At 39.2% G+C, this 22,745-nt stretch overlaps 1 protein-coding gene across 1 annotated transcript in view; it reads left to right on the top strand.

Annotated features, from left to right (window-relative positions):
• Positions 1–2,131: 2,131 nt before the first annotated feature.
• Positions 2,132–22,745, top strand: part of WDPCP (WD repeat containing planar cell polarity effector) — a 79,904-nt gene continuing 59,290 nt past the window's right edge. The window contains exons 1-8 of the mRNA XM_026033989.1: positions 2,132–2,212; positions 3,816–3,860; positions 4,383–4,433; positions 6,142–6,212; positions 6,462–6,521; positions 14,610–14,724; positions 16,598–16,731; positions 20,974–21,165. Of these exons, the coding sequence (XP_025889774.1) occupies positions 2,152–2,212; positions 3,816–3,860; positions 4,383–4,433; positions 6,142–6,212; positions 6,462–6,521; positions 14,610–14,724; positions 16,598–16,731; positions 20,974–21,165 (729 nt within the window). The 5' untranslated portion in view covers positions 2,132–2,151. The remainder of the gene's footprint in view (positions 2,213–3,815; positions 3,861–4,382; positions 4,434–6,141; positions 6,213–6,461; positions 6,522–14,609; positions 14,725–16,597; positions 16,732–20,973; positions 21,166–22,745) is intronic.

Raw genomic sequence — 22,745 nt, forward strand, 5'->3', positions numbered from 1 at the left:
GTGATAAAACAAAGGTCTACTAAACTGAAGTAAAAAAAAAAAAAATCATTTCAAGACACTGGAGCAGACTAAGCACTGCAGAATATCTCCATTTGTCAGTGAGTTTTTGCAGCCACCAAACATTCCTGTTGTTTGTGGGAATATTGCGAAGGCAGCCGGGCAATGTTGAGTGAGCCAAAAAGATTAACTGGCTATTAAAGTGAATTCCAAAGCAGGGCAATGAAGCCGGTGAAGGGTCTGGAGCACAGACCTTATGAGGAGCATCTGAGGGAGCTGGGGTTGTTCAGTGTGGAGAAGAGGAGGCTCAGGGGAACCCTTATTGCTGTCTACAGCTACCTGAAAAGAGATTGTAGTGAGGTGGGTCCATCTCTTCTCTAAAATAACTACCGATAGGACAAGAGGAAATGGCCTCAAGTTGCTCCAGGCGAGGTTCAGATTGGACAGGAGGAAGAATTTCTACACATGAAGAGTAGTCGACCATTCAAACAGGCTGCCCAGGGAAATGGTGGAGTCCCCATCCCTGGCAGTGTTCAAGAAACGTGTAGATGAGGCGCTTAGGGACATGGTTTATCAGGTAAGATGTTGAGGGGCTTACGGTTGGACTCGATGATCTCAAAGGTCTTTTCCAACCTTCATGATTCTATGATTCTGTCCATTTGAAGGCAACACAGGGTATTAAAATGATAGAAGATAACTATATTCAGTAAGAGGTCAGAACTGAAGGGGCCTATGCGGGATCTGGAGTCATTTGGAGAACTTTCCTTCATGTATTTGTCGTGCCCGAGTCTCCTCGTGTCACCTTGTCTGGAACAGGCTGTGTGACGATCAAAGGCCCGGGCTGAAGTCAGCCCTGAYAGGATTCTGAGGGGTTCATTCAATTCCATGACTTCCCCTCAGTGACAGATTTTAATCTAACATCTTTGGGCCTTGGGGGATGTAAGTTTTGTTTCACTTGTTAAGGCAAGAAAGAAAGAAAAGATTATATAATATACAGGCTTCTTTTTCTATAGTCCACACGAGAAACGAGGGGTTGCCCTCATCCATATTAACACCTGAAGCGGGTCCCCAGGTTCCACAGACCACCATGCCATTAATCTTGGTGCATATTTTTTCCAAACCTCATTCTCACCCCAAACAAAAGTATATTCCATTTACTCGATGTGTGTATGTGTTTTGTGAGAGCTTTTCTCTCTCTTTTTTTTTTTTTTTTTTGATAGGACTATGGGATTTAGTAAGTCAGCAAGACTTTGTACATTTGGGGATCAGTGTAAAGAAAATGCTATTTCCACTTGGTGCTATTTCAGTGGATTAGGCAGTGCATCAAAACACACATATTAGTTGCAGCGATAATACCTGCAGGTCTCATAGCTCTGCTGGGACTCTGCTGGGTTTCTTGATGCTACCTGAGATTCCAGCACATGATTTCGTCACAGCACTCTTGACGTCTATGTCTGATACTCGTTATGTGACAGGAGTTCTGCAGTCTTCTACTAATTGGTTCATCCCCTTGACAACATTACCTAGAGTGCCCTTACGGAAAGAAAAGGAAGAGCCGTTGCACGTAATATTTCAATTAATAAATGTACATGCTTCACATCTGCTGTTTTGTTATTGATTTAATACAAGTGTTTTGTCTTTATTTAGAAAGACATCATTTTTCATAATTAGCATTACATCTAGAGCCTGCAAGTACATTATGGTCAAAACTGTTTCTTGACAATATTGGTACCTCCCAACATGCAGTGTGCTAAAAAGCTGGGCCCCAAAGCAGAATTCTGATCTCTACAAGCCAAATCTGAAAATACTAACTTTTGCATGTGTCAAGGTAAGAACCATGCAGTAGAATTAATTATAATGTATATACCAGAAGGAGTGAGTGCAAAGTTATTCCCTATAGTGAGATTAACTGTAAATTCAAGAGTTTGATTTGGCTCTTCTCATATATAAATATATAAACAAATACACTTTTTATCCTATCTATTCATTCTCATTCATTCATTTTGTTGACAAATGAAATCATCACCAATGCTAAGCTCTTTTCCTGCTTTGTTTCTGAAATACCAGGAGTTTCACTGGTGACAGAGAGTAATTAATTTGCTCATGTGTTTTTTTCCCTATTTTTGATAGTGTTAAGTTTCCATCTGCCATCAGATGTCTTTCTGCCTGGCTGAGATGCATCTTTGGTCTTTGAAGAAGACCTTACATATTAGAGGTAAGTGAGCTATTACCTATTACTAAAACAAAACAACAAATCCTGTTGGTGAATATTAAATTGATATAAAATTCTGAATACCCTAGTGAAATGATTTCGTGCTTTGGAGAAAGAAAAGTAGGCAGAAATATTATGTTTGCACCTTGTCAGAATCTTTAGTTATCTCACCACAAAGCTGGAGCACCATTTCAAGGCTAAAATGTTGTGATTATGTTTAATTTGATGTCTTTCTCCGTTTAGGAATCTGCAGCCTACTTGGCTGTAGGCTTCAGTGTAATAACTAGTTTGGGTGAATGAAAATCAGTAGTGGAGCTGACTTGCAGAGGCACTATTATTTGTATTTCAGCATGAATAATAAAAATTGCTGCATGTTCTGGGTATTTTGCATGGTTACTGGAAAATTTAAAGTATTTATTTATCTTATGCATTGATTGTTCCAGCAGGCGTGTGACTAATTASCAGCCTTGTGGAAATTACATGTATGCATCTTGCCTTGTTAGTGGTAGAGTCTAATGCCCAAGAAAACACCCACTGATTTAGAAGTAGATGATATCAAAATGTTATTTCTGACATTTCATGCCAATCATAGTGTACTATAGTTTACTGCAAACCATACATGAATGCGATTATTGAAAAATTGACTCAATATAGCTTAACATTCCTCTTCTGTATGAAAACTGTTCTGTAGCTATAATATAAAAATGTCAAAAAGCTCTATTTCATACAAAAATCTGACGGTTTAAATAAAACACACAGTATTGACTTATTGCGGTCAAATTGTACTGTGGCCTACTGCACTTATTTCCTACCTTTGACCAACCGTCTTGCTTCCTCTCTGCGCGTGTTTTCCTCTCCCACAAGTTTGTTGTAAATTTTAACACTTTAAAATTTAAAATTTTAAGATTTTATTCTAAAATTCACGCCAATTTTAAAACGCTGCAGCTTAAAGCATAGCAGCTCAGCTCATCTTACTAGGTGCCCTTTAGTGTGGCACCCGTGCGTATGTCCCAGGTGAGGAGCTGCCTGGAGCGCCTTGCAGTCTCCATGGGGCTCCCTGTGTGGTGCACATGAAGGTCTCCCGTTAGCAGGGCCTCCGAGTCTGGCCAGGATTTGCCCTCAGCCACAGGAACCGGGAAGTTGCTTTTGCAGCTGCTGATACAAAAAAATACAGCTGATAACAACTATAGCTAAGAGCAAATGTGTTGGACGCTTTGTATGGGCAGCTTTGGGGAGCTCATGAATCGCCCCCAAAATTTTGTCTTCTCAACCATCAGAAAACAGGTTAAATTTTTGTAAGAAACCCTCTTTGCTGTGAGCCTCTCCTGGTGAACCAACAGAAAAGGTGATAATTAGGAAGGAGGTAAAAAAAAAACCTGCATTACCACGTCAGCAGCTGGAAAAGAAGCAGAATGTTTGAGAAGGCACCGACGGCTCCAGGTTGGTGTAGGGCTCCATCATACAGCCCTTGCTGGGTCAGGAAGGTCTGCTGGCACACGGAGAACATGCTGCCTTGTCTTCCYTCTGTGATACCTGGTGTGCTGCTCCGGCCAGCCAGCAGTGCCAGGTCGACCTTGGCTGCTGCGCCGTGTTTTGTTTCTTACAGATGAAGATATCGGGACCCACCAGTATTATGAGAAGAGCGAACCAGGTAAAACACAAATACTTAACCAGAAAGAAAACTAAGCAGCGTTTCCTACCGCTGAGTCTGCTTTGATGAGGGCTGCTGGGTTGTGCATCCCGGCAGAGGGCATCGCGAGCGCGCGCGAGCCGCCGCCGCGCAGGAGAGCAGAAATGGCCATTTCAGAGCGAACGATCCATTTTCTTTATCTGATTAATCCTGCTAATCCTCCGAGTTTCCTGACGGGCCAAAAGGCCTTTTCAGCTCGAGYTACCTCCCGTCCATGGCAAGCGGGGGCTGCCGTGGGCATCGTGGGCGCTTGCCCGGGGCCGGCACCCTGCTCCTGCACACGGGGCCACCTGCGGGGCTGCCCCAGCCCTTCTTTCACTGCAAATTTAAGATACCGGGCTCGGGAGGTGAAAACATCAGGACTGCCTCAATTCTTTGTAAATGTCTCTGTTTTATCAAAGTGCATGAAGCTGCTCTCTCATATTAGTATTTGCTGACAGCTGTTGTAAGGATTATCATACGGCTTTTCATCCTTCTCTTTAGGATCGCAGGTGAAGCTTGGTTGCCTAGAAGAGAAGCAAAAGTTTGCAGAATGTAAGGACCTCTCAGAGTTTCTTCTTATGGTGGGACTGAAAGATTAATGTGAATTGGTGATGCCCCTGGCAAAGCAAAGGCATTGAAATAACCTCACGCTGTTTCCAGTGTTGCTTTCCACAAATCCCATTTGCTGGAAGCCAGACTAGCCCAGAACTAGGAAGTTCCAGACCTTTGAAAAGCTGTAACTCCTCCTTCCTCGTGTATTTGCAAGCTTTTCCTATGTGTCACTAAACATGATGGTGCTCATTGCTTCTCAAAGCACAATCCAGAGTTTTCCTTATGAAATTTACTCTGCAGATGAGCAATAAACGTTTTTTCCAATCAGCTTGTGAGTTGAAATACCAACAGCCTCTAAACTGAAGTTATAGCTAAAATACTTCCAGCAGAAATAGAATTATGGGTTAATAATCCGCTGTCTTCACAGAACATTTTGAGCTTTGAAATATTTACATTGTATTCTAAGTTCCTACCTTATCTGTTTAAAAGCAATTTCAGTTCGTACTATCACACCACAGTGCTATGACAGTCACATTTTTGTATGTTAGTATAACTTTTCCCTGGCTCAAGTTTTACAGCATTGAATATACACATTAATATTCAAACATTAGTACCCTAACTGCTGTGAAAAATCGAATTGATTTTTATAAGACTTCACAAARTAAGATATATACTGTTAAAACTCCATTAACATTTCATCTGATCATAATGAAATTCCCACTGGAGTGCAATGGGAGGCAAAATTCAGTGCGGAAGGGCATGTTGTTTGCAGCAGCCCAAGGAGCRGGGATGAAATTCCGATGGGATCCTCTAAAAGAAGAGCTTTGGGTGACTTGATTAACTGCTGCTGATTCACATTTTTAGCATGGTGCCTGTACAGGCAGTTTCCCATATTGTGTATATGGATGAATATTCCACTATTTATGAAGGTACYTATTGAAAATGTGATCTTACACGCCTAATTAATATTAGCATAACAGTCCAACCAACACTGGCTCTGGTCCAATGAAACACAAAGAGAAGTTGTATGTTGGTGTGTTCTTTTGTTGATATATGAAATCCTTCATTTTTTCACACTATAGAATTGCCATTGTAAACTACTTTTTTTTGGGGGGGGGGGGACACGCGTTAAGCACAACTGTTAAGTTATTCACTCTGGAAGTTGGCCTATAAACTGACAGCGCAGAGCTCACCACTTTTCATCACATTTCTTTTAAGTAGGCTAGATATAAAGATATCTGTTAAAAAAAGAAATGTGTTATAATGTCTCATTATTTTCCTTGTACACTTAGGCACAGAAAACTTAAATGATGAAATTTTTCAAATTATTAGAGTCTGATTCTCAGCCACCCCAGAATTTTCAAAATTCTGGTCTAATACAATAATTCAAATTCAAAATTCAGAATTTTCAAAAAACAAATACTATAAATGACTGTACCACATAACATAATTTGTGGCATTCACAATTTGTTATTAMTTGTATATATGTGGATATTTGTGCACATGTATTTTGCAGACATATTTGCACCTGCTCTTTGAAGTTAGGCAGTGAACTGGTAATTCAGAAGAACAGTATCTGTCTTTGATTTGATAGCTGGAATCTGAATTAAATGTGCTAAATGCGAGAGTCATTCTCCTTGCAAATGCTTATGTGTAGCAGCTGAGAGTTTTGTGCACAACTTTTTCTTTTTTTGCTTTTATTTTCCAGCTCGAGGTTATCCTTGGATACTTAAAAACAAGCGACCAGAAAAACTGCGAGATGCCCTCAAGGAGGTGGAGGTATGTTTGAGAAACTCCCAAGTGCAGCAACATGTAGCCTGCTTTTCAAACGTCTTTCAACAGCTTTAATTTTCATGGAAGTCCAGCCCTCCTGGGGTCGATAAATGCGCTTTTGTTTGGTGGGCTTGTCCAAAACAACTGCATCTTTCTGTGGCCCTCTTCAACCAGAAGAGTAAATATGAAAAGCATTTTAACCAAGAGTGACAACGCACATGCCAACTCTGCCCTCTGTTTTCTGTTGTCCTTCAGGACTTAATGCAAAACAGTCGGTGTGTGCTGAGCAAATGGAAGAACAAACATATCTGTCAGGTAAGATGTTTTGACAACCTCTTGCAGTACTCACTCAGTGGAGCCGAACAATCACTCACTGATTGATACAACCGTGTTAAAATGTTAACCAGTACAAAAAGTCCAGTCATTAATAATGCATGTGTGCCTTTTGATATATGTGGCTCTTATTACCTAGATCGTGTTTACTTACATTCCTAATCTGAAATAGATTCTAGAAAATGTTGTGTTTTTCATTGGCCTGATTGTGCGAGATGTTTTTTTCATGGAAACTGAAAGTGTCTTGAACCTCAAAAGATAAGGCCAAAGGAGTGGCTGAAAAAGAGATTTGGAATCTATGTTATGTTACACTTATTATATCTAATTATTTACAAGGCTGTCACAAGTCCTTTTTACTTTGTGCTTGTGTAACATGAGAGAGAGGCTATAAATCTAAGTCATCACGTTGTGCAAGAAGAGATAATGTGACATGTGGCACACGTAGCTATGTGCTCTGTCTATATAAGTTCCAGATATTGTGCAAAAGAAACAGCCTTTCACATGCTCATTAGCACAGGGCAGCAGGGGAGGTGGGAGGTCTGAACATTAAACGTATTCTAGCTCTTTACTTGACAGCTCGTTCTGCAAAACATGGACAAAGTATTTTGGAAGTTTCTACCGTCTTCATTATTCCTGAGGAATGTGTATACTGTAAGCTGCTCTGGCAGGRAAAATATTTTTCAGTGTTACTAATACTGTTTCTGAACAGAATTTTTGAGTTTTAACTTCTACACTTTTTCAGTTTCATGTTTCTTTTTCCTTCTAACTCAAGTCGCTTCAAATGTGCGTCCGCTGAATGAATCGTAGCTGGAATTGCAGAAATGTTTTTAAGGGTACCAAAAAATGTAAATACCTGACATGCCAAATAGTATAAAGTCTACTTTTTTATAGCAGTAATAAAGATATTACCATCAAAACTACATTTGGCCAGCGGACATTATCTCTAATAAAAGCRTATCTCTCTTATGCAGATAACATGGTATACATCTGTGAATGTTCATCTTCTAGAAGTAATTTAGACATTAGTTTTCAAATAATTTAGAGGGTTTTTTTTTCCTTTTTGATTAGGAACGGAGTTTGACAAAAAACACTGAGTTAATTGACCACAAATATATTCATCCATTGCATTTTCATCAATTTACTGTCTCTTCACTTGTTTTTTCGGTCCATTCTCCTCTGTCATTCTTCCTCCCCTCCCACCTGTGTCTGTAAACACTTGCATTCCTTATCAATACATATTTGGAACAGGGAATCCTTGCCAAAGTGTGGTTGTCCTGCCGTTACCTTGGCTGACTGTCAAATGCTACAAAACACTTTTTTGGATTTAGCATTTGCTAAGTAGTTTCAGGCATCTGTAGTAGAAAGGAGACAATACAAACTAACATTTCTTTCAGAAGATGGGAAACCAAAGATTATCCTAACATATCTGGATATCTCTGGTTCTGTATTGTACTGAATCATAGAGATAGATTGATAAGTTGACCATAGGTGTTTGCATAGGTTATGCATAATAACACAGCCAGAKTTAAGGTTATAGACAATAATGATTTCTCTGCCACCAAATTCTGCTTTTGCTTTCTCAAACACAAACCAGCATATTTTTATATCATAATGGCTGATAATTGAACTCTCCGAAAGGGTTTAGAGTGTTTTGCCAACATGATTGTGTTACTCTGTTGTTGGTCTTCCTCAAAATACAAGCGCTAACAAATGAAAATAAAATAGAAAAAAGAACAAAGAAAAAAAAAAGAAAAAAGACCAATTTGGAACATTCTGCAATAGAAAAAGTGTTAGGCATCAATTCGTATGTCAAGCTATTTGTTTTCCTAATGCTCATCTGCCTTTGAGCATTCTGTAGGATTATTTGGACTTCTGCCTTTTTGATACAGATGTTCTGAGACTTGTGAAAAGAAGGTTCAGAGCTTATGGCTTAACTGTTTCAGCAGAAATTTCTTATCACATAATAGTGTGATCTCTGTCCTAGCACTACGGCATGGATCCCAGAGCAGCTGTTAATGGAAAAAGAAGAGGCTACGTTTGCATTAACTTAGAAGTAGGGTAGGAAGCAACAAATCAGTCAAACAGCACTGTGAGCATGTAGTGAATTACCCTGCAGATCATCATAATTTTCAGTGATTTGAGCAAAAATTGATTATATGGTCGAATTAGAGTATCTTCATTTTTTAGCTTGCCCTTTTACAGAGTGAAAAATGTCAAATACATTCAGTTATAGAAATTTAAATATTTAATTCAAGTCATCACATTTTTATTAAATGACCTATGTATCCAAATCTGTCCAAGTTCCTGTTCTTTTGTAATAAAAAATGCGCTTTCCTAAAGATCTTCCCACTGACTGTTGTGCTTTTAGCCAAACACAATTGTCAGGAAAAAGAAAGAAAGGGGAACAAAAAGAAAAAACAAATGGGGGCACAAAGACAATAAGACTATCATTTAAAATAATAGTGTTATTCCCCTGAGATTTTCTGAAAAACAGGCATAGGACTGCTGCTAATGTGCCTCTGGTACATAAAAWAATCCCTTCGTGCCTTCCCTAGCCCTTGGCATTTCCAGGTTCTCGCTATCCCACAGGCCAAAATCAGGGGCTACAAAACGAAACGCGCATCTGCTGARAACAAGTGGGTTGTCCCATGAACTGTATGTGCAAATGACCGGTTAGACTTCCTGCATAGCCCTCAATTAAACGTCTAGTTAGTTTACGTACAGGTCACCTCATCTGTTATATCGATGCTTTTCTCAAAATCAGCTCTTTTATGTGAGTTTACCAAGTTCTACTTTAATGCTGGCCCAGCTCTCTACCTATCTTAAGATTTCATTTTATGCATCAAAACTTCTCCTATTCCTTTTTTTTTCTATACAATAATCAATGCATTAGAAGTTTCATATTTACCTCCTTGTCTATTGCCCCCCAAAATACACTGACCTTTATTTTTCCAGCCCTGAGTCTACATTCTAATACTGCTTAAAGCTTCTGAATCAGGAGATGTGCCAGTTCATGTAAACATAACCTAGACTGTACAGAGATTTTTGTCAAGGAGTTTGCTCTCCTATTTAAAAGGGCTTAGTTGAGCCCTAAAGGACTGAGCCGTGTTCCTTAACTCCGTTGCTCCTTGTTCCTGCRCTCCTCGAGCGTACAGCGGTGCAGTGTGGTGCTTCCAAACCCCACGTTTGGTGACCTATGGTGAGCTTGTGAAATAATCCTGTAATCTCCTGTTAGTTGTTGTCAAAAGAAAATAAATAGACCATAAAAGAAAGATGACCCAAAAAAAAAAACAGAGAAGAAGTCTTTACAGTAAGATGCCACTGTATTATTTCTGATGAAATTGGCTTTCCCTTTCTGTTCAGCCCAGAAGAAGTAATTGGAGGAAGGAATTTCACCAATATTGTTTAGTTTACTATGAAGAAGCTCTGACTTCCTCTTCTCTGGTCTCCTTCTTTGGAAAATGCTTTGGAAATTGCTTTTGGAAAATTCTTTGGAATGCTCTTAAGTTTTGCCACAAAATCATGAAATCAATCTTACGAAATGGTGGTTTCAGGCTTGGTTTTACAATATAAAGTAGTAAAAAATAATGCAATATARCTGAAACATTTGATTTCCAACTTTTTTTTTTTTACTTTTACGTTTGCATTATGATGTATTTACACACTAAACACATGCCAGCACTGAATTATTTTATTGTCTAAAAGCCAAACAGTAGGCATGAATCATATCTGYTACCCGCTAATTTAAAAGATTTATATATTCTTTGCTTAATTACTCTGATTTAATTTGATTTGTGTTGCAATTTACATATGTATACGAATGGGCTTTTGTTACCGTCCTTGACATACTTAGGACTGGATTCTGAATTGAGATACACAGCAGTATATGCTGACACGGCTTGTTGTATTTGCTACCATGCCCATAAGCAAGCTGATTTAGCAAGATATATGGTGACATCCACTAGCACATCTGATATCAAAATCAAGACATCACGGCTCGAATACAGGAGAAGTTAGGATCCATCGCTGGTTCCTAGGAGGAACGCGGCCCTCATATTAAATTCTTTTGGGTGCTTTTGATCACCACCATTAACGTGTTCTGTGGTTTTCGAGATTTGGAGCTAGACGTACAAATGCATTGATTATTGTGTAACAGTAACATGTAACAACAATAACTTCATCTGTAATGAGGCATGCAACAGAATAATTATGGTAGGGTGGCTAAGAAAGCAATCTGGAATGAAGAGGTGGGGAAAAACCCTGGGAACCTGCTGGAACAAGAAATGCTTTGCAACTCTCTGCTCCTTTTGCATATTCCTTTGTAGGTTGGGCTCTGTGAGGGAAAACAGTTTGCAGCAATGTTTTTTACAGGCATATTTTCCTTCTCTTCCAATTTTAATCAGATAGAGGCAAATCCTGGCTTTGCTCTGTAGGTATCTTTTTAGGTAGAAGGGCTGATAAGCAGCTAAGCGGCATGAATGAGGAGTTAAGGGCTAAGGCTGCCGAGGAAAAAGGAATCCACTGAAGGACGTGTTTAAGTTCTGCTGAGGTCCATGAGTTTTGAGTATGCATGTGAGTCTGCTCCATCTGATGTCTTTCTTGCCTTTCAGAGACCGTTTCAGTGTACAAAGCTCGTAACCCCCTCTGCAGCCTTCACATTCAACTCCCCACTAACACAGAGGTTGAAACATCCTCCCTTCCCAGCACATCAAGTCACCAGAAGCCCCAACGTTTGACTCAGACTATGTTCAAGTACAGAGGACAAGTCTGTTCTTCCAATACCTTCATGTTTTGCTTAGGAACACTTGGAGGTGTCGAGCTATTTCTCCTGATTTCCATTTCCCACAGTGCGGTACTTGGTTGGAAGGACACATGATGCGTGTCATTAATGGGAGTTTCTTTCCCCAGTATGATGTTAGTTCTGTTAGGTGGCATGGCTTTGTGTCTTGGATAAATAATGCTTCGTATATTTGCTTTATTCCTCAGTAATGATGGACGAGTCCCTGGAACAGTAGTTTTTGGAGATGGGATGCAGTGTGTCTCTGTTCAAGCCAAGTTTGCAACTTTCCCAGCTTGGTCCATATTTATTCAAGCTCATCATTGGCCTACTCCCATCCACCAAAATACAATCTTAACTATACAACTTTATGTACAAGACACCATATCATGTAAGAGTCTTTGCACAGACGGTGCAGTGAGTAAAGAACTGAAATAGCGGTGTTTCAATTTGAGCAGATAAGCTATTTCCCCTATAACTGAAAGTACGGTGTTCCTCTGTAACATCACCTTCATTTATTAGAGAAATCCAGCTGCAGTTGTTTTGGCTTCATTTGAGGAATGTGAAAGGAGAGTCTATAAGGTTTTGCACCTAATAATTTCCTTCACATATATTTATGTATAATTTCTGAACATGGTATATTGCCTCATGCCACCATTTGCGCTTCTGATGGAGTCAGTCTTGAACAGCAGTGAATTATCTTTCTTTCCTCCAACACATTCTTTCCATCTGAGATGCCTTTCCCTGCAGGATCCTTTAAGAGACCTCCCCTAAGCCAAAGGATTTTTATAAGGAGGTAGAAAAAATATTCTCCCTATATAACCATATAGTATGGGAGATCTCCAATTTACTTGTTTAATTCAAATACTTCTCAAAGACTCAAACCTGTGGAGCACAGACACACTTAACCTCTGCCACGAGTACATTAGAGCAAAAAGCTGTTAAATTAAAGTTTAAGCTTTATTCAAATATCTCAAACTTTACTATAAAATTAAAAATGAAAAGGGTGGAGATTATTGTAAGAAACAATAAAGCCCATGCAAATAACGCTGTTTTACCCATACTGCGTCATTGTATCATGCTGTATTGAGAGAGGACTCTCTTTAATACCCAAAATATGGAGTGTTAGCTTAATGATTAGTTTCCTGCTTTGTCCAATAAACTAAGGTGCTGCAAAGAGACTTCTGGTTCAGGTTGTTCTGCCAGCCCTTTTTTCCCAGGAATGCTCTTCGCCTCCAGGATGCTCTTCTCACTCGCTGCGAGGAAAAATTCCTCCCATTACAGTAGCGTTTTTGGGGGGAAGCAAAGAACCTGGGAAGACACAAGGTGAAGATGGGGAAGACACAGGTGGGAGGACACAAGATTTCTGTGTCTACACCAGCCCTCTCAGTTGTCCTCAACACTGACAGATTTGGGGAGTTTTACTCTTCTGTGGCAGGCTGATACACACTGAGTACTTTAGATGGTTTTTCTAGAGGATTTATCTAATTTTGCTTGTGTATTCTTGTATATGTTGTGTATATAAGTGTATTCTTGCAAAGTAGGTCTAGGTTTCAGCCCTCACTTTTTCAGCTGGATTTTTTGGACAATTGTCGCTAACCGTAGTCAAACCTTGCTGGGCTCATATTATGAAGTTGGGGATAAATTGTGATTTTATCTAATCTAGCTCCAACATAAGGATAAATTGAAGTTTTGAAAGATTGTAGTGAAAGCTGTATGAGTGTAACTGTGTCTAACGATTTTACTAGGACAAAACCTTAAAGGACATCTGTCATGACAGGGAATAGTGAAATACTGAATACATATATTTTCAAACTAAAGCAAGATTAGAGTTTGGCAGAACAGGAAAAAAACATCTGTTTGTAGCAAATGAATTTTGCATTGCAGGTAGGTTGGGTTTCTTTTTCAAATGTCATGAGGATTTGTTTTCAAACTATCTACTCTGAATTGGCAAGAAGATATATTGGAAAAAGGTGGTTAAAGATATTGGCCGGGCGAACAGGTTCTTTATTTAAATATTCTTGTTGTGCTTTTTACTGCAGAGAGCATAGAACTATAGTAATACAGCATTATGTACAACTGACATTTTTATAGCTAAATAACTAGGAACAGAGCTGAGAACAAAAGCCAAAATCAATTAGATCACTACACTCCTGGCCCCAGCACTTACATTATTTTATCACAGTTATATGCCATTTTATGTCCTCTTGACTTTGAAAAAGGAACATGTAAAACAAACACAACAATTGTAATGTAGCCCTAGAGCTGAAGGAGAGTCATAGAAATGAAATTACTGCTTCTGAGGTGTATAAAAGACATGGAGATGTCACCTAATGCCTCTTACTGCCAACTCAGCCTTGCTCCCAACATTGTATTTTCTCATCCCTGCGCTATTCATTGTAAAAGGCGACAAAAATGGGGTCCCAGCACTTTTCCTGGAGATTGTTATATAATCCAGTAGATGTCATTGCAAGAAARTTTGCTTGGTGTGCTACATACGAGTATATTGTACTATGAATACATTACAACCAAGTTTGTTTCGTAGCTGTAACACAAAATAGATAGGATTTTTTATGCCAACTTCTACTAAAACAGCAACTATTTGTCTTATGTCCATTTGAAAAAAATACAATTTTTWAAATTTTAATCTACTTCTAGTTAGAATATAAACCACAGTTATATAATGTAGAAAAATCAGGTCTGTGAATGACAGGTAGAATAAAAACAGAGCAATAAATATGTTGATCTGAAGATCTGTAGACCAAATTCAGTTTCATTGAAAACCTGTCAAGGTCAGTATACAAAACCCACGTTAGTAGCGGYATTTGAATTTTTGGCCCAGTGTTCATGTACAGAAGTACTTAAACAGCAGAGTTCTGCTTTGGTTGAGTGCTAGGTTTGTTTGTTTGTTCTTGGACACAAGAGGTCATAGCGAAAAAATACAACAATCAGTTGGTGTTTTGATAATGAGGAGGGATTTTGGTGTCCATTCAGATCAGGCTTTTAGTCAATTTTTACCGTACTAATTCAGTAAATTTTATGAGCAGCCATCATCTTCAAATGTTCACCACTTTAATTCTTATCCCCACACAATTCAGTGTTGTATCCCACTCATTTTTCATTGAAAAAGCTTTGAAAGTCCTTACAAGACATCTTCACAGGTAAGATAAAAGTCTCCGGTGCAAGCCTGAAAATTAGATGACACCATAACAGACAGCAATAAATCTGTACCTTGGAATGTTTCACTTTGTTATTGACTCTTAACATCTTGTTTTCTCGCTCTTTGGAGTTAGCTCCTCTTTCAYTCAGGTGTGCTGGTGTCCCTAAGCCTTTCTGGGCCACAGCTGGAGAAGGTGGTGATTGACAAGACCCTGGTGGGGAAGCTCATCTCCGACACCATCAGTGCTGGTAATTACACCCACGTGCAAATCAATTGCCTGCATTAACAATAGAGAGGCAGCGTGTCAACAGGTAGACTAATTATTGCCACTGGGGACTTGCAAACACAACAAGTAATTGCATGTAATGCCATAGTTAGAACCCTTAGGACTAAGAACGCTTTAAGAATAATATTTGACATCAAAGTTTTCAGGCTTGTCAAAGGATGAATGGATTTCTAAAATTCGGTTTCTTACATATTTTAATCACTGTGGACATGCCACTTGTCGTGTTTGTATCATGAAAGGCAAAATGGGACAGAAATGAACTTGAGCACGCTGATTAATTACAAGGGATATTTATTATAGTTAAGYTTCATTTATTATAAAAATGGTTACTGATGAAAAATGTTGGATAACATTATCTGTGTGGAGGTGTTTAGTTTCTGGATTTTCAGCATCTCGTTATTGCCCAGTGATAGGCCAATAACTGCTAAAAACCAATGTTTTGCATATTGCACAAACAAGCTCATAAAATGTGCCCATCAGTTTCATAATATGAACTTAATTTTTCCATTGTCTCTTTACAAAGCTCCCCTGAGAACTCATCCAGATGTTAATATCCTGCCATMTGCATGACCAAGAACATGCAGTTTTCATTGTGAATTGTATTCCAAATTCCCCCAAAATGTAGATCCGAGTTACAGCTTTTCAGTGTGAATATATGCTAGGCTTAGTTTTGATCTTTAGTTATGATGCTTTCCTCCATTCACCAGGCATCTGCTGAACATCAGCCTTGCTATTCAAGAAAGATGCAGCAGTGTGTCTGATTTTTCCCTATTTGTATATTGTAATTAAGCCCTGAAAAATAACACCCGTATATTAATAGAATCCTTAGTATTAAAAAAACCAATTACCCGGCAAGTGTGTAATGCAGTTTACCTCTTGCCTCCTCTTTTTCACCCTTGGCCCAACACCCCAGCCCCACTGGTGTGGTTTCAGATCAGGCCCCAAGTTACTGGGCAGCTGCTCATTTTCATAGAGCTTCCTGAGCTTGCCTCCTAAAAGCAGCTCCTTGGCTTGGCCTTAAACCAGATTCTCCCCAGCTGCTCTTCAGCAACGTGGAGCTAGCTTCCGTGGTGACCTATTGCATTTTCAGCCTGAAAGATGTACAGGGATGCACTGCTTGACCAACAGGGAGTGCTTGGGCGAAATAATCCTATATGGTATTGATTAATTCATTTTCGTTGTCAAATTAGTTGTTCTGGTTTGTATTGAACTGTTTCAGTCTAGCACTCTCTTTATGAGAACAATTTCCACAACACTTTTTCCCAATTCAAGGGGTCTCTTTCTTCTTGGTTATCTGCATTGTTTGGGTACCAGATATAAAGATTTCAAGAAGTTAATAACCTATCTAAAGCACAGCCCTGTGTGTTACAGTTAGTGTCTGCAGAACCTTCGCACTGCTGCACCACTTGTTCCCAATGTCAAAATACCAAATATACCTCAAGTATTAATTTGCATTTATCAACCTCATCACAGGCAATGCTGTATTAGGTGCCTTTGCAAAATATTGGGTGATGTTACTGTAGGCAAAAGAGGAAAAAGAAAATGGAAATGGAAGGGGAGAACAAAACGTTTATTTGAATGTAGTGGTAACTTGATCTGACTTAATTTATTGAGGTTTATGTAATCTGAGTAGTCCTTAAGCTTTATTTCTCATTTCTAAGAAGATCCTGGCAGAATGAAACACTGATGCCTTTTAGGAGATTGCAGAGCCCTAGTGTAATATTTAAGAAAAAATTACTTTTTGCAGTATCTCAGTGGAAGGCTCAGTAATTTGTTTGCTTAGCAGAAACAGGTATTGCAGTGGTCACATTTTTTCCTTGTTTTTTTCTTTTCAGCTGTTCTTACGGATAGTTTCATGGTCTTGTCATTTGAGGACCAAAACCAACTCTGCTTTGTTCAATTTACAAAGAAGATGGAGTCTCCTGATGTAAACAAAAGACTGGAAAAACTCTCTTGTTTGGATTTTAAGGTATATTTGTCAGTGCTGACTGTAAATACCGACATGAAGTAGAGTCTGTAATGGTAAATCTCAGTGTAAAAGATTTGAGCTAATGCATATTGCCTTTTGTTTGCTGTAGGCTAAAGGTGCATGCACAGCCAATTACTGTGGCTCACCTGATACACAGCAGCCCACGAAGCCCTGATAATTCAGTCATCTCTCTGAGCTCCAAGACTGCTGTAATTCCTTGCAGAAATCTTAATTTTCCCTCTAGTTACAGTAATCACTGTTGGGGTTGCTGCTTTTGAAATGAGCTAGGACACGAGATAGGGAAGCTGAGTTGCTCACCAGTGGCTGGCTGTGTATGTGACCTTGGGCACGTGAGTGGGCRCCTCTGTATCTCAATTCCTCAACACGCATTTCCAGCCTTTGACTGTTGTTGTGGCTCTACAACACTCACAGCAGTAACTGTTGTCTGGAGATAGCTGAGGTAGCTTTAAAATGGCTTGGTTCCCTGCAGAAACCCAACTCCAGTTAAATTACACTGTTAAATTACACAGTTAAATTGCAACCACTGTCTTGGTTGGGTTGGGCTGTGCAGACGTAGCCTATATGGATGGTGACACTTTGGCTTCGGGACAGTACRACTGTGACCTTACCTGGGAAGGCAGGAAAAAGAGTGAGCCCTTGGCAGGTAACTTTGAGCAGGTAGAGGAGGAAAGGGGCCACGTGCAATTCCCTGCAGGAATGAGGAGACCAGCCCTTACCCAAGGCAGGGAGAAGGATGCAGCGAGCAAGAGTTAGCGTTTATCCGGTTATTTCAAACTGGATAAATGTGAAGGAAAAGCAATCTTGTCCTAGCAAATATTTTCCCCCTCACAACCCCTCGGTAATTTGCTTCCTCACATAAGAGAGTTTGCATTTTTCCAGGCAAGCTCTTTAAGGATGTGTTTAATTTAAGTTTTGCCATATTACATTTTAACTTGCTTGGTAGAAATACTTTCTGCTAGGATGAATATCTAATACATTTTCCAGGCTGTTTCAGTTCAGGGCCTCTTTTCAGCAATGACTTGTGTTTGCGAGATTGATCCAGCCTCTATAACGTGGATTTGAGACAGTTCACTGTTCACCAGGAACCGAGCTGATACATAGTTTACTTTAAAATGATGTTCACGTGTGCCTGGCCTAAGGTGTTCGCTAAGGTTGTGCTTCAGAAGCAGCCTTGGTGGCTTTGGGGCTTTTTTTATTAGCTCTAAACTTTAACTACGAAACTGTGGTGAGCTGAAGCCTGCCTTCATCGTTTAATTATAAGGGCCATAGCCCCTTCGTTTCTGTTTAGAAAATGTATTTTCATTCTGAGGATTGCTGAGCACATTTTGGATGCGGTGCTTGTGGCATTTTTTTTCATGGGAAAAAAAGGAAATTCAAATCCATAGAAACCTCTCCCTGCCGTAGGAATCCAGAAACAACTGCATCCTTTAAGCGGTGGTYGCGTTCAGTTCTTTGCTGACACAGCCACGCTTCTAGAACACGTCCATGTGCCACGTTCACTTCCCTGTCTCTTGAAATCAGTGGGAATCGCTATGGATTATGTTTTCGCCAGCCAAAAAAAAAAAAAGGCATTTGCATTTTTTAATTGAATGTTCTTTTCTGTGAGGCTTGCTAGTTAGGCAGCTAAAAATAATTCTTATTATCTTCAGAACTGCACCAGTGTGAGCCAGCACAAAGTATTCTTTACTGCTGCAATACTATTATGTCAGCTGTCTGTTTTGAAGTAGAGTTGTTCATGATGCTCATTGTCAAACTTGCAAACACTGAAATATCAGGGACGGTCAACAGTGTTGCTATCAATAGCAGTAAAAGAATTAAAGATGTTCTTCACCTGGAAATGGGCAAAGCTGTAACATTTTCATTCTAAAATGAAGTTCTTCCTTAATGTTGCTTTCATTCTGCAAGAGGGAAAGTGCATTAAAGGAAGTTTGCCATGGTACAGAGCTGCCTCTGGACTAAAATATGGATCTGTGATGCAGGAAATTTGAGTATATAGCCTTCATCATTGCCTCTGAGTTGCAGTGTGGCCTTGGGAAATGTACTCTGCATCTGGATTGCAATTCATATTTCTAAAACGAGCAAAATGCTTGCTTGCCATCATATGTAGTGATAGAATTAAATTTCTATTGTATTTAAAATTTATTTTAGTATGTAGAGAAAAGCAACTTCACATTGTGCATTGCTCAGCACCAAGGTGGGTAGCATTGGTGAGGAACTCAAGGCTCTGCTGGACTGCCAGAGAGCAGGTAATAACAACAGGTCTACCACGCTTTTCTCCTCACAGTTATTTTCAGTGCTTAGAGGTAAAAGCAATTGGTTGGTTGGTTTATTTATTTTATAGTATACATTTAAAAAATGGGGAATCTTTCCTTCTTCCTTTCACATTTGGCATGTATTCTAATTTTATGCTGAATTAGGCGGTGCGGATGTTTGATACCTAGCCTCAAGTCAATATTAACACAATACATATCTAAATGGATAATTGTTTTCCCAAGCCCCTTTCTTCCTAAGCAATAGCACCTTGGATTTCATATACACGTTGAACAAAGAAAGSCAGCCTGGCTCTACGAATCACTGCAATCTTGGGCGATCAACAAACCAGAAATGATCATTTCTCAGTGGTACTAGTCCCTGCTGGGCAGTGTCCTGTCTAATGCAAGACATCMAGGTTTGCAAAAGAATCATGGCTGTTGCAAAGTGTAAAATAAAGAGCGACCAGTTAGCACCMCAACACAACACTCAGTATTGTCTAGGAGGGTATTTGTGGGTTTCTATCCCAAGTGTGTTGCCACCAAATCAACTGTTTACCTGCAGCTTTAATTCAAGCGCAGTTACCTGTGAAACCCCGTGTTCTGTTTTATCCTTCTGCTTTTAAGTAGTATTTTGACAAATAAAACACAGGCTACTGTGGAAATAAGGACCTTTTGCGAGTTGTTCCCGTCTGTGTTTTTTAATCCATTTCAATTTACTGAAGGAGGAGACAGAAGAAGGAGTTAAATGTTTACCATGAGAGAGCAACATTGGTAATTACTTTGATTTCAGTTACTTTTGATGTGTATTCAGGGGATGAAGAGGTCAATAATATTATGACCATGCAAATAGAAAAGGATTCTTTTGACCATATGAAAAAAAACAGCAGAGGATTATTAAAGCATTAACCTTGATTTTAATGGCCTTGGTTGAGTGGTGAGATCACAATTTGGATGAGCCTGATTATTTACTAAATACAATACATAAATGCAACGGGTTCTTAACACCCATTGCACTCTGGCATTATCGCATTACTGCCATCCTTTGTTGCCTTGCAGACAGGAATATGAAAGCAATCTGTCATGTAGTGAGACTGGCTCCAGAAGCATTTCTCTGATAAGAAGACCCCCTGCCCTTTGCTAGTGTCTGGTCCAGTAGGCTTAGCCATGCGCTTAATCCCCAGAAAGTGGTTCGATTATTGCTGACCAGCAATGGCAAGATAGTTTTTTTTTTCCCCTAGCTATCAACCTTCCATTAATTCCTTAAGCAGAAATGCGGTGCAATCTATATTTCCTTGGCATGTGTCACCCAGATGGTGCACTGCTCATGTTTTCAAATAACCATGCTCCAAAATAACAGAGTTTGAATAATAAATTCCACAAATCCTTCCTGAGAAAGAGGCCCAATTCTCAAGAGCTGCATAAAGTTTACGCATGATGCTGTAGCTCATCCGCATTATGCAGGAAAGTATATATTCTCTTGCAAAGTGGCTGTTTGTGTCTGGATTCTTTAAGTTAGGCAGTCCAAAGAAAAATATATATTCACTCCAGCACTGTAGAATATAGTTAATATTTGACTATGCCTTAAACACCAGCCTTAGCTCCCTGGTCAGCCTCACAGAACTTGTCATTTAATATGGCTAGGCTTAAATCCTGTGTGTAGGTCGATGCTGTCAAGCAACCATGACTGTACATTTTGGTATTGATTGGAGTCATTGCAGCAAATTCCCTCTTAACTCACATGCCTTTCCTTCCCAATCCCCTCCCCGCAGATAAAGGTGGGAGCGTGTCTCTTTCCGTCTGAGGAGATATTTTTTACATTTACAGACAGCCTATATGAAGATATATGTGCCCAGCCCTCTGTGTATATATACATTCCCTTTCACGCATCCAAAGCAAATGCTCCCAATTGCTCCCACCGTAATATTTTATCACCTGAAATATTTACTGCATTTTTTTTTCCCTCCCTCAGATTTCTTACACTGATATACCTGGACCAGAAGGGAGAAGGATGAAACRTCACCTGGCAATAAATTGTGTTCAAGACATGGTTGTTTGCTGGTGGTCAGCAGCTAGTGATGGAGTGTGGCCTTGGTCTCCTATTGCCTGTGACAGGGACAGAGCCAACTTACTGCTATTAGACTGTGCACATGGCAAACTGGAGGTAAAGTCTGAACTCTCTTATTACATGATTTTTCATAATTGCTAAAGAAATAAAGATTCAACTTAAATGCACATTCAGGTAGATAGAAATAGCAACTAGGTTATAAACATAAGAAAGGAAGATCGGTCATCCTAATTTTCAAGGTGGAAGTTTATTATTTCATTAAAAAAAAATCCCTTATTTAGTGTGTCTAATATTTTTCACATGGAAATTGGCAGTCTGAGAAATGCAGCAAGGAAATTAAGTCTTTTGAGCAAAATTGTCTCAATGCTTTTATCACTGGAAAGAAATAGTGTCAGAGTACCACTAGAAAACTTGGGTTCGAATCTCTAGCAGTTGTGTTCTTCTCCAGCAGAATTATTTTACATTGTCTGCAATATTATCTGATACGCATTTTGCAATTTATGTACTGTTTTATTACAGTTATAAAGTGTTGGCTCTACTCAGATTATTTTTTTTTGTCTTGAAACCCCAAATTCCCCTTCTACGTGTGGGAACATTAGCTACAGATTAGAAAAGGACTACAAGCTGACCCTTTCCCTGACACTTGCTTAACTTACTCCTTTAGGCAGATAATTTCTCTTTAGCTAGTTCATTTTCATTTCATCTATTTAAGAATATTTGAATCCTGTTTCTTAGGTGAAAATTCTAAAATGAAACTATCAGAACRTATTCGGAACTGAACTGAATTTAACGTGTAAAAGCTGTTCTGGACTCACATCTCACATAGATGCTCCTGAGTTTTATTTTCCATTTAGCTTGAGCCATGCCTAATACCGACTAAAAAGGCACTGGCTGTGAGGGAAGTGCATGAACTTGAGGATCTGCTGTGGACTAGCAGGTCTACAGTAGCTATTATAAGCTATTTTCCTATAGGGAATAACTCAAAGCTACTCTTACAAATAACATTCTGTTCTCTTTAATTTGGGAAGATGTAAATGTTTTAATGTCTCGGAATTATATTAATTTAACTGAGGATTTTTTTTTTCCCTTGGGATTTTCTATATACTGAAAGCAAAAGAGAAAAGGCAGTCAAGACAGCTTTTCTTTCACATTTCAGGCATTAATCGCTATAGAATTTAAGTGCAAATTACCTCYGCTTCTCTCTCCTTCACTTTGCAGTTGACCTCTCTCCACTTGTGGTCACCTTTGACTCATCTCCCTCCTTTGCCTGATACTCACCTGCAGTTCCCAATTCCTCCTGCAGTTATGCCCGATCGGATATAAAATGTGACTCTTTCCATCTCTGTAACTATAAAGCGTTTTTTGTTTTATTCTTTTTTAGGTTTTTGTCACCAGGTCTCTTGTGGCATTTTATTATTAGAAAATTTCATTCTACCAGCATCTCAAATCATATTTATTACCATGACTTTCTATATGTCCTGGTCTTACAGTGACATTCCCACGACTTTGTTTCCTTCTGGCACCTCTATTCTTCCATGATGCTCCCTAACGATTCCCTAACACTGACATTCCRACTTCCAGCATCTCTTTTCTGAGATATCTTTTAGAGAAGCATTATAGGAAATTCACAGAAACCACCTCGTCGGTTTAAGATTTCTCCATTTCATTTTATATAT

Source organism: Nothoprocta perdicaria, unplaced genomic scaffold (assembly GCF_003342845.1).
Source record: "Nothoprocta perdicaria isolate Ctin4 unplaced genomic scaffold, notPer1 scaffold_138, whole genome shotgun sequence".
In the NCBI taxonomy this organism is placed as follows: domain Eukaryota; kingdom Metazoa; phylum Chordata; class Aves; order Tinamiformes; family Tinamidae; genus Nothoprocta; species Nothoprocta perdicaria.